This window comes from Neodiprion fabricii, chromosome 4 (genome assembly GCF_021155785.1).
Source record: "Neodiprion fabricii isolate iyNeoFabr1 chromosome 4, iyNeoFabr1.1, whole genome shotgun sequence".
NCBI classification, from domain to species: domain Eukaryota; kingdom Metazoa; phylum Arthropoda; class Insecta; order Hymenoptera; family Diprionidae; genus Neodiprion; species Neodiprion fabricii.
The window spans coordinates 1,970,184-1,983,176 of NC_060242.1; the positions used below are offsets into that span (position 1 = coordinate 1,970,184).

Here is a 12,993-nt window from a genome sequence, read left to right on the forward strand (position 1 = left end):
GAGAGAGAGAGAGAAATGAAATTTGCAAGAAACAATCGCGCAACGCGGAGAAAACTGTGACGGCGAGATCTGATGGAGAAACAAACTATCTTTGATTGCAGCCGCCGCGGCACTTTCCCCTGTATTGCAACATTTCTTTTTCCCTCTATTTCTCTCTCTTTTTTTTTTTCTTTCTTTGTTTCTTTCTTTCTTTCTTTTCCTGGGGCACGAATAGTCTTTCTCTGTTCTATGTATCAATTCTATACCTATCTCTCGATTCATTGACTATTATATACAGGTATGCCTATCACGTAACCTGTCTATTGTTATACACAAGGAGAGAAATTTTTCGACACAATGTAGGAAAAGTCGTTGGTCTTGTACGGATCGTCTCGGGCGAGCGAGAGGAAAAATAGAGGCGTTGGTTGCGTGGTCCGTTCGTTTCGCAACAGTTTCGAACCACCCGAAACTCCCGCGGGGTTTCCCTCCCTCCCTCCCACCCTCCCACCCTCTCTCTCTCTCTTTACCTATCCTATATCTATCTCGTCGTCGTCCGTTTTGTTGCTACATAGAAGTGTGCACGCTGATGCCTGTATTTCAACCCCCTCCAAACGGTACTATTTTCAGTATGATCCACTTTCGAATTGAGCCGCGAGTCGCCCGAGCCGAGCGCGCACACAACACGGGTTCGCAGACCTTAGTTGACCTCGACTTAGATTGCCGCAGCGTGAGGAGCGTAAAGAGAACGAATAGAGGGGAAAGAATATAAATAAATAAATAAATTTCAAATAAAAAATAAATAAATAAATAACCAGGGCGAGGAATGATATTTGGGAAAAAAAAAAGAGAAACGACAAAAAGTATAATACGTGTGTAGCGTTGGCCAAGTCGCCGAATCGCCTTGAATTCGTTATCCCGATTGGCAAACTCGCGCATTATGGATGTTACACACAGGTCGGTTGGCGGCGCGGGATACCGATTTCCCCACATATCGTCTCGCATCTCTTACGAAATTTCATTCATTACGTTATACATTATTTAAGCAATTTAATGTAAACGAGAATAAGGAATTTCACGTATCGTTCAATAAATACAATATTTCTTTCTTTCTTTCCTTCGTTAATTTGTAAACTTTGATAATTTACCGTGCGCAGACGACACGGCGATGCGGGTTCGCGCAATATTGTTTAAATTATATTGAATCGAAGCAAAGTGTCAGCTTACCATCTCGGCTCATTCCAACGGCGATGCACTTCTTCAGCCTGCAGTACTGGCAGCGATTTCTGTTGATGCGAAGTATGCTGCACTGTTGATTTTTCGTGCACGGCCTGTACTGTATTTTCTGTTGTATGCTGCGCCTGAAGAAACCCTGCGAAGAATCACCGTAAAAACCTTCGTCAGTTTGTCCGTCGCTATCGGAGGACGCTGAGGAGGATGACGAAGAAGACGAGGACGAGGAAAAAGTCGAAGAAGACTCGGAAGTACGGTGCCGGTTCGTCCCTGATTTCGTCACCGACGATTTACTACCATTATTTATACTATTCTTGTCATTGTCATTTTCACATTCGCACAAGCACTCCATTAAATAAACGACATTGTTATTATCTTGGTCGTTACAGCTAGGATAAACGATATCAGCTTTGCCGGTGTTATTGAAATTATCGCGAGCCTCGGAGACTCGCTCCATTATCGGTTATATACGTATACGATGTACGTGTATGTCGCGATTATTGAAACAAAGAACGTTGTCGCGATACGAATATCTTTCCCCCCTCACCTCGTGAACAATATAGAAGCAGAATGAGAAAAGGAACAGCGTCCTCTTCGTTGTTACGACCGACCTATACCAAGTGTTGTATCACAAACGCACAATGTTGATTTACAAAAATGTCATTCACAATGCTATTTATTCCCATCCAAGACGCGTCTCACATGTATACACGATACGTATAGTGTGACGTCGCGGACACGTCGCATACAATTATACTCCGATATACGCTGCGTCGCGTTGCGATACGGTGCGTTTAAAATTTGCGCCCGTCCGTCTGTCCGTACCGAACCCTTCCTCTCTAAGATATCACAAGATAGTTATTTACACATAATACAAGGATATTACAGGTATTGTACAGTTATGTTGCGAGTAACGCGGCAAAGCGACCGTTTGTCACGAGGCTCGACTACGTACTGACTCGGCCTCTCTCTATAAAGTATATAGGCGAGAAGCTCCGGGCGCATAGAACCACTACACGTATAGGAGTCACTCCGCGGCGCATTGGCCGAGAGTAACCGCCGGGGTGGGGAAGGCAAGTGGGGGCCCTCTGACCCAATTCCCGGACGTTGAACCGCGGTTCACAGCGCGAAAGTGAGAGTTCCCATGCCACGTCTCTCTCTCTCTCCCTCTCTGCCGCTATACGCGCCCTCGTTCTCCCGCACGCTTCTCGAAAGCTCTTCGACTCCCCTCCCCTCCCCTCCCCGCCCCTCACCACCCCTCGGTCGGTAGCGCAGCGATCAGTCTCTCTCGCGCTCGTTATTATACACCGTCGGTTCTGCTAACGGATTCCTCCGTTTTCCCCTCACCACCTCCCCGCCGCCTCCCACGAAAGAACGCAAATAGCCCTGTACACACGTTGCAGCCTCGAGAGGATCGCGATGCACGTAACCAGGTATAGTGTGGTAAAGGTATGCAAGGTACGCTTTACAGACATAGTAAGACGGAAAGTCGGTCGGACGGTTGAGAGCGACGAGAAAGAATGAAAAATTAAAGAAACGAAAAGAACAGAGCGTAGTCGTCGTCCTGATTTTACTACACGTTGTTACATATACGAACGAAGGAACCAGAATTCTGGCCAAATTTCTCAGTGTTAGAGGCATACGTGGTCGGTACAACATAGTGCTTGAATCCGAATCGCCTCCAGAGACGACGAAACGGACCACCGTCATGGCCGACAATGGCGGTGTGGAGTGCGTTTCGGTATCGGTCAACGACCTCTCGCGAGAGCTTACGTAAGAGATGAAATAGGTAGGTAGGTAGGCAGGTAGGCAGGCAGGCAGGTCTGCCACGGCTTATTCGCATGCGCATACCGTATACCGCGGCGCACTTGATACCGCGCACCGGCGGCGGGGGTAAAAGTAGGTATAACCTATACGAGCGACTACGCGCGGAGGGTGTGACGTCAGAGGGAACGACGCGAGCGACCTCGCCTACCTCAACGACGCTCGGCGAGAGCCCGCGTATCGTTGTCGCGCGGTAATGGTGATGGTGGCGATGATGGCGGTGGTGGTGGTGGTCGTATACCCGTCGGTCCCGTTGCCTCGTCGAAGAGAGCCGAGAATGTTCCATTACGGTGGGGATAGGGGGTGAGCAACCGGCAGGGCGCCAACCCCGGGATCGCCCGGGGGACCAACGGCGAGGGCATCGATCTCTCGCGTCGTCGTCGCGAGTCGCTGGTTCACGGGGTGAGGGAGGTGGGGGAATCGGAATATAGGGTATGGGGGCACCGACCGCGACTATTTTCAATAATATATTTTCTTGACACACTTAATTTCTCTCTTCGATATATATACGTGTATAACAAGTACAAATAGTGGCACTAGTCGTAGCGGCGTTGCGTTGCCTTTTACAATTCATTTTTCTCCCCCCTCCCGTTTGTCGTTGCCGTTACAATTGTAATCATCGTTATCATAGTCGCGCGTTACTTATCCCTGTTTGTTCTTAAACTTCTACTCTTACTTGTTACTTATTCTTTACTCTGCCACGCACGGCATCGAAGTATCTACCGTAGGCGAAACGAAGAGATTTCTTTATTACCGCCGGCATGCGGGCGGAGGAGAGACCATCCCCGACACAACAAGTTTGCGTGCGTGCGTGGTTGAGAATCTGCGCGTAATTGGGGCGTATAAAACGAATAATCGTGAGAATGTTGTACAAGAAAATCGCGACCCCCAGCCGCATCGCGAGAGTATTTCGAGAACACCATAACCAGTAGCTCAACGGCTATCGCGTCCGAATTCTTATTCTCCTCGTCGTCGTTACACGTCGCTCGATAACTCTCGCGGGGTGAATGACCCCAGCAGCTATGCCGAGGTGGCGGCGGCGGCGTTGCGAAGGAAGATGAGAAGAGGGGAGGAAGAGATCGAAAGAGAGAGAGGGAGGGAGGGAGGGAGGGAGGGAAACGGTGTAACGGTGACCAGAGTAAGGCACGCGTATGCCCTCGCAAGCTTACGGACGGTAGTCCCTGCATCGGCGTCAGCGTCGACGTCGGCATCAGTCAGTCGCTCTTGGGGGCATTAACCGGGCGCGAAGCGTGGAAGACTGCAGCGTGCACGTTACACGCGTTAAAGGAGTATGCGTGTCTCGAGCTGGAGGGGTGGGGGGGATAAAATAAAATAAAATCACGTCAGGATTCGCGCGTCGTTATTTTCATCTCGAGCGTGTGTGTTTGTGCAGGGATTTAGGCTATTTCGATATACCTCATACGCTGTTTTCGGAGATGATAATTACGCTAATGTCTGTCCGAACATCGTCGCGTATCACGATGATGAATTTGTCCCGCGGTATACAAGAATTCTCATTGACAAGGGAGAGGATGAAAAGATAACTTTTACCCTTCGATGCCCGGTCCCAAATTTTACGAAACTTGATTTAATTCCGGTTTGATTAATTACATACGAGTTTCACGTACAACGTACATCTATGGGTATAACATAGTTTATACATTCTCATTAGATACTGTACAATTCAATTACGCGGGATAATCCCTTCCTCGTTTCTCTTCTCATTGGAAATACATTCATTCGTCTTCTCCTTCTTCTTTGATGGCAACAAAGAGGATCAAGTCAGTCGACTCGTAAGATCCTTGATTATTTTATACACCGCACAGTCAGAGGGCGGAAACTCGTGTATTACCTAGGCATGTACATACGTACATATGTACATATATATATATATATATATACATATATAATCGAGACGTGCGCTGCTGCACCTACCGCAATAATAAACCCAAGTGATGCGACGCGACCCGATTCCTAAACCAAAGTAGATACGTATACCCGCTATCCGTTCGCGGTGAGTATAGGTCGACGACCTATTACACCTCTGGCTCTGTAATGACGTGGTTTTACACACGCACACACACACACACACACCTACATTTATCTATGCAACTAGCGGTGGAAACGAAAATAGCATCCTATACACATTACACATGTATACGTTGCAGCATGAGAGCGACAGAGCATTTGTGTGTGTACGCATATGTACGTGTCACACGACGCGTAGTGTGCGTAACGAAATTAGTTGGGACCAGCACGCATCTCGTCGACGATGCGGATGATCGTCGTCGGAATTCCGACGGTTGTTACGACATAACGTGAAAACCGTAACGCCGCGAGTAGCTCTGACGTAATCCCGATTTCGCACCCCGGACAAGGCACTCTTGGTACACGAGCTGGTTCGTTGACCCGAAGGGTGTCGAGGGTGGGGTTGACGCACCCATCCGTCCTCTTTTCCCTCTCGCTTGCCGTGCCTGTCCTCCTCAGTTCTGTTCCATTTCTCATCGCGAAAAACGCGCGGGGTATTCCAACGAGCGATCTGCGCGTGCTCGGGAAAATTAAGAGTAACAAAAAAATAGTGGATACTTAAGATATTGTGCACGTATGCAACGTGTACGTAACGTATTATAGAAAAAAAATATATATCATCATAAAGATTCGACGGCGCGGGTATAAAAAAAATGCTGATTTATTGTTGAGTAAGTAATTGCTTAAATCCATGAGGATAAAATCTTGTCGCGTATTTTTACGCTGTGCGAGAGATTGAAGAGATACGAGGGTTGTTGAAAGTGGAAGGGAGAAAATTAAAAAGAGAAAAAATAAAAAATAAATAACAACGCGAGAGGGGCGTAGCGTGTACGAGTCATCGGTGAAGACCCATTACATGCGTATGACGTTGTGGAAAGAGCGTGCAATGGTATTTCAGGATAAGCCAAGGCGACGCGGTGTTTTTCCCAAGCGCTGCAGGCGATGCCCTCTTATCCCCCTTTAAATCGCGCCGCCGCGTTCCAAGCAGGTGACATTGTATCCTCCGCGGTGTTACGGCGTTACAGTGTTTGCGTCTGCATGTAGAGTCGTTTGTAGAATCTACCTGCCGGCCGAGTGAGTTGGGCATGTATGTGTGTAGAGACGTACGCGCGTTCGTATCCTAGCTCGCTCGACCACCTTTTTTTCTGTTCTATTTTTCCTCTCTTCGGACAGCCAGTTGTTACTGACCTAGTCCACGTCGGCGTCCTTACGCAGTCACGATTCCCGCCTTTACCGTCCGGCCATCTCTTTCTCTCTTTCTTTCTTTCCCTTTCTCTTCATGGTCGCCCGTAGAGAGTATACGCGTTACCTCTCCCGTATACGTATCATCGTAGGTCATACGTGTATGCAATCAAGAGAACAGGTGATGCGCCTAATGCTTTTAATTGTATTATCGAACGTGTATGTACGTACGATAAATACTTGTACGACAATCTTCTTTGCGGGATATTTTTTTCCGGCATATTTAACATACTTGTATTATATTGTACATACGTATACACAATACAGGTGAATGCAGTTACACATCGTCGCGATCTCGAAACGTGACGATAAACTGTATCAAACGTTACGGAGATAAAAAAAAAAAAAAAAACCGCGCCATTGCAACAGACAAAGTTTACGCGTTACTGAAATCATTTTGCATTGGTTAGGTTGAATTTTACCCGGTGTTGAATTTGTTTCAACTACATTGTATACAACGAAAACAACATCGGGCGATGAAAATGATCATTCTACAATACGCTTCAATGCGTACAGATCACGTTACGTGTTGCATTCTGCATACACGAATTCAATCCAATACAAATAGTTGGTATAAAAGATTTTATGAAATTTTTAACAACAATACCGAACATATTTTCAAAGATGTTTGAACAACCAAAAAAACAAGTATAAAAAAAAAACTATATACCACAGCATGTGTATACTTCTTTGTTTTTGCAATAACCTGTAGGCCGACAAACGTCGTAATGAAAGTGAAAGAAGCAAAAAAAAAAAAAATTGCATAATCGCGAAGAAAGGCATGAGATTTACTTCCCGGTGAAACTCCGGCCGATAGAATCCGAGGAACGATCCGACCGCTCCGACGGTTCTGCGCGGAATGCCAGGGCCTCGGTATTGCAAGGTAGCGACCGATTGATGTGTGTACGAGAGGCTGCCACCTGGCAAACCGGCCACGTATACAGACGAGCGCACACCTCTGCCTATCGGTACCATACCTATAACGCCTCTAATCCGCCAACCCAAAGACGACGGAGAGGTGGGAAAATAGGGTGGAGGTGGAGGTGGAGGTGTTGTGGGAGGAAGAGGAGAAGGAGGAGGAGGAGAAGTGGCGACGAAGGTTGGAGGTGGGGGTGGGGGAATTGCCACTTCCTAAAGCGATTCGGCGGACAGTGGCCCTGCCTCACACCGAGGATCGCGGGGCCGTTGACACTTTGGCCTTCAACTCTTTATACATACGCACATACGTGCATACGAGCGTGTTATAACATTCGCGAAATTATCATTGATGTAGGCATGTGGTTTGCACGCACACGGGTGAATAGATAGGTACCTATATTTCGGTCTGGTGTTTGCCGATTCGAAATTTGTTCAAGTGGCACTCGTTACGCAAGGAGATAATAACATTTAAACATTCTCATAACCAATTCCATCGGTGAGTCCATGCTACGCGTCCTTTAACATCCAAATTTCATACACGGTTTGAAAACACCGGATACCGTCTATGATAATAATAACAATAATAACAACAGCAACGACGTAATAACAAATATTTCATTTCGAGAAGACCGTTCTTCGCGAGTTTCGTTATTGTTTTTTTTTACGCAATCTTTTATTACCTACAGCGCAACTTTAGAATTTTGAATAACTAGGTGAAAAAAAAGAGTGAAAAAATATTTAAAAAAAGACCAAGAAAATGAGGAAGAAAAAAAAAGAAAAAAAAAAAAATTGGCGAAAAGAAAAATTCTCTTTCACCGGTAGCCGCGTTTCGACGCATCCGGCGTCCTCGCGTTCCACCGCTTCCGGTCAATTCTAAGCACGCGTCACTGCTCAACGAGCCTGCCCAGAGATCGGGATATAATATAACCTCGACCTCTCGGTTTACCGCATGTTGAGGATCACGTTCTCATCTCTCGCTGAAAAGAAAGAGAGATTCGGAGATTTCTCCGTCGAGAATTCGGTCGAAACATGTTGGTATAACGAGGACGCGCCTTGGTCCCGGCACTAGAGTCTAGTTCGTATACCTGAACGGATGTTATACCTGAGCGACGGAAGAATTTTCTTCCTGCGAGATCGCGAGAAAAACCGCAACCTAGCGAAAATGTACGAATTTGTATATAATACGTACGATGCAAGATTCAGCGACGCGGAATATAATAAATACAGCTGGATAAGAGAAGAGGGGGAGGATAGAATAAGAATGCAAATAATAACCGAGAAATAGGACGACAAGTATCGTATTACGCGCAGTGTCTGTCTGGTCTTCGTACATTGTCTTGCGAAACAGACTGAATTATATGCACGTACATAACATGCATATTTATGCATATACAGAGTATATGCAGCGAATATTCTCTTACGTAAGATTCGCGTTGCAAAAACGTGACCGAATGGAAATAGCAGATCGTGAATCGTTTGGTCAGCTTCGCGGGTCCGCAGCGCGTTACGACGTACGTACGTACCTGCGAACAATCGGTGACGACGTGTATTAAAAAAATTCTCCTATTTCCGTCAGCGTTCCTCGATTACGATTCTACGTAGGTATAATCCAGAGATAGGAGTAGAAGTAGGAGCCGACGGCGGTGGTGGTGGTGGTGGAAGATACGACACGATTGCCGGTATCATCATTATTTTCGAACGTTTTGTAACTCCTCCCGCCTATCGTATCCGGCAGCCTCGACTCTCGGACGAGGTGCTCGCACACAGAAGCACGCTTCTCCGCTGGGTTTAAAGCAAGCAACGCCAAGGCTTATTGCGCGAAACCCGCTTCCGCGTGACCAAGGCCAATTCGCGATCCGCGGCCCGCCGGTCACTAACATTTCGGCCAACCTTGAACGGTTTCATTACACCTCGCCCACCTCCGCGTCGCGACATCCGCAAAATCTTTGATCGAACCTGCTTCCGAGTCTTCCTCGTATCATCGTCGTCGTCGTCGTCGTCGTCGAAATGGCAGGGAAAAAAACAGAAACGGAATTACGAGAATCGATGACTGTGATATGTCACCAGGGTGTGTTGATCCCTGCCATTTCGAGGTTGTCCGATCGCCTCTCTTTGGTCCGGCAATCGGTAAATTGTCTCTCTTACCTTGCATCCTTCGCAGGAATGGACCCCATAATGAAACCCGGAAGCCTTGTCGCCGCAAACCCGACAGAGAACGGTGGTGCCGTCGAATTCTGTAACACAAAATCAATAAAACGTTAATAAAGCAACACGTTTGTTGTCACGACGACGCAGGGCCATCGTAAACGAGACGTGTATAACAAACGCAAGATCGACTAAAAGCTGAAAGTAAACAAATCGCGCCTCGCGGTATCTCGTGTCGACGTTATCGCCGTCAGACTGCGTCAGCCGCGGAGAAAGGTCTCGGAGGCGCTTCCCTTCCTATCCTCGTGAGAGAAAGAGGAACGAACACTTTCACCCGGTGGACTGTTACAGCATCGCCTCGCTGTGTTACACACCGCGGCAAAACGGCAACGGCGGCTAGAAGCAGCGGTTTCTGCTTTCAGCTTTCACTGCCAGAGCTAGCCGGCGTCACGAACCCCCCTCGGTCCATTTTCACCGAGTTGTTGTAAGTCGAAGAAAGCGCCCGAGTTTCGTCGAATTCTCCTTTCGTTGCGATACTCGGCTAAATTCTTGTATCCCCTCCCCCCGCCCCTCATGGTAAAAATCACCAATCACCGATCACCGATCACCTTATCGTAGCAAACCCCGCGATTTTTCCTCCCTACCTATATTGAGCTCGGGTTCGGGCCTCGCCGAGGACACCGTTGAGTCCATCGTCGGCATGTGGGACGACGCGTGGTGGTGGCCGGGTCGCTGATTGACGCTACCCGAAACGGGGGTGGCCTGAGCCGGTGTTAGCCGGGATGCTGCTGCCGATGGGCCTGAAGCCGCGTGGGTCTGAACATTCGCGGAGAGACTGGACATCGGTGACTGCGGAGGTGCCGGTGGAGCTACCGCGATGATACCCTGGACACTGCTGTCCGGGGACAGTATCATCTTGACTTGTATCGTCGATTCGATGCTAACACTTTTTTCGTCGTCGTCGTCGTTGTTGTTGTTCCAACACAAACTCTATTTTATATATGTTTATATATACAAGTATAAATATCCAGATATTATTATATAATTTTAATCGACGTTGCGTTATGACAATAATACGGCGAACAACGCGTTGCAGGTGGTTTTCAACAAGTGGCCAACCGCAGCTGCTGCCATGCCTGATTACGAAGACGACGATTAGTTTTTAGAATTTCTGCAAGATACGGAAACACTGCGTGTAAAGGAACTCACTTTGAAGTAACAAAAACAGGGTATCAACACTGTTCACAACTTTTTTTTTTTTTTTTTTTAATTCCCTTCTCCTCTCTCAGTTTTCAAACCTGTACGACATCGGAACCGACGTCAACACGTACCAACGAACAATAATCATCACGAGTTCCCGTCGTCAACTGAAACTATCACAAAACAACAAGTTTCTCGCAAGGTGTTCGATAACCGATTCGATGTATATATATATACAGATCAACACAGGGAACAAATCTTTTTTTTTAATTATCAATTAACGTGCGCGCTTAGTAAACGAAAACGTTGAGACCGTGAAAACCCGTGAACGCGAAACGATTTCCAGAACTCGACTCGACGGATAGAGAGTGAAAGTAAGTGCGAGCTGGAGGGCGGTTCGACTTCGTCTGAGGCGAGTTTGGTTCGGACGACTGTTGGTTACCTGGCCAGCCGCCGTCGGGGCCCGCAGCCCTTACCAGAGACCGAACGGCTCTGAAGGTGGTGGGGAGGGTGTGCGACTGTCTGCCAGCCGGTTGCCCGTCTCCACAAACGAGCAACGAACGAACGAACGAACGAACGTAGGCAGCGGCTGACTGTGAGCGAGTATCGCGCGAGAGAGAGAGAAAGAAGGAAAGACGACGAACGAAACGCACACATTCAGGGGCTGGGAGGGAGGGAGGGAGGGAGGACACTGTGTCGGGTTCACGGTGGTATTTTCAATGTTGGAGGTCACTGACAACCGAGCCTGCCTAGCGAGGCCCGGCACAATGCCGATCGCGAGGGGACCAATCGGGAGGCCCGAGACTCGCCGAGCGTCGCTCGGATTGGCCGGTGATTCGCCCCCACCACTCAGACGGTGGCTCCTTCCTCCGCAACCGTAGGAAGTTCATCGGCCGAAACCTTGACTGAATTACCCCGCAGCATCGGCCAAGGCCATCTCCTCCTCTCTCGCTTCCCTCCCCTCCTCGCCTGCCCGTTCTCTTTATCTCGCTCGCTCTCTCTCACTCTCTCTCTCTCTTTTTCTACTTCCCTCTCTCGCGCTCACGCGTGCCTTGACGAACACGTCGGGGGCCCCCGCCTCCCTCTCGCTCTCGCTCGCTCTCTCCCACTCCTCCGTCGTCTCTTGTGACTAACTTAGCCGCCTCCCGCCCCTCCCTACCTTACCGACCGAATAATAAAGCTTAGCTAACGCAACTCGCTTGCCTAGGCTCAATCAACACCCGCAGAGCAAACTCTGCGCACGCCCGATGACTTTCCCGCAACGGTGACTCCCTCGCACCTACCAACCAGGTCCTCTCCTCCTAACGTTGCGAGCTCCTCGGAAAATCTACCGGCGTGGCGTTTCGCCTCCTCTCCCTCCTCCTCCTCCTCCTCATACCCCCCCCCCCCCCCCCATCAGCGGCAGATACTTTTTCCATTTCACTCTCTTTCTTCCCTCTTCAGCCCCGTGTGGTCCCTTTCACTCGGGGTCCAACCGCGACCGAAAGGCTCTCACGCACGGTGCCGGTGGCGCCTGGCCCCTCTCCCCCCCCCCCCCGATTTTAATCGCGGATAATCAGTTTCGCGAACAGCTACGTATGCCTGTATAATACATGTAACGATATTACCAGCTACAAAAACGGCTGCTCGAAACCGGAGCACAGATTTACAATCACGTTCCATAATATATTTCCTCTTGGATGATGATTTTGTTCGCAAATTGTATATTGGTGTAACTGAATTCGCAGAAGGGGAATCCGTGCAGAGTGTTGTACACATAGGTACGCGTGTGATTTCGGCGAATCTGGTAATCCGATTAAGCGTGTTAAAACAAAAATTTTCCGTCTAGTGTCGATCGGATGTTTATTACCGATCGAAGAAGGAAATAATTATACACGACGATCGTTGAAATTCGTACAGCAGACTTAACATCGCGCTGTACCGTGTTCGATCTTTTTATCTGAAATTCCGTCACGAAACGATCTATCGATAGCTCCATCGATCAACGTGCGAACGATATTTCTTCCCGTCTGCAAGAAGGCGACGTCGACTCGATACAGAGAATAATATAAAGACTAAACACGCACAGTTACAACGTCGACAGGTACAACAATCGACCTCTCCTCCCGACGACCAGGTATTCGTCGTGATCGGTTTTATCATAGAGGAGATGAAAAGAGCAAGCCGGAGGATGAGAAGGAGAGCGAGAGAGAGAGAGAGAGAGGAAGAGAGAGAGGGAGAAGAAACGAGGAGACGAGGCTGAAGCTTGACGTATATTTGCACGAGAAACTGCTACCGACACTCGCCATCAAGGCATCGACTGAGATCAAGGTCGTTCGCAACTCCCGCCGTATTATGCGGGACTCGTATATTCGAAGTCGCGAAATTTTTAGCGGTACAGAATTATTGTCGTTATTATTATTATTCTTGTTGTTACAAGCGAGCGAA

The 12,993-nt window shown here is 48.2% G+C and overlaps 1 protein-coding gene across 5 annotated transcripts in view; it reads right to left on the bottom strand.

The window, feature by feature from the left end:
• The window catches only part of LOC124181124 (nuclear hormone receptor E75), a 146,442-nt gene that overhangs the window by 10,997 nt on the left and 122,452 nt on the right, over window positions 1-12,993 (bottom strand). For 4 of the 5 annotated variants that reach the window (XM_046567369.1, XM_046567371.1, XM_046567367.1 and 1 more), the window contains exons 2-3: window positions 9,367-9,455; window positions 1,204-1,348 (exon numbers count right to left, since the gene is read on the bottom strand). In XM_046567369.1, coding sequence (XP_046423325.1) covers window positions 1,204-1,348; window positions 9,367-9,455 — 234 coding nt within the window. Of the gene's footprint in view, window positions 1-1,203; window positions 1,349-9,366; window positions 9,456-10,010; window positions 11,019-12,993 lie in introns of those variants that run through there. The other variant, XM_046567366.1, reaches the window with a different exon arrangement.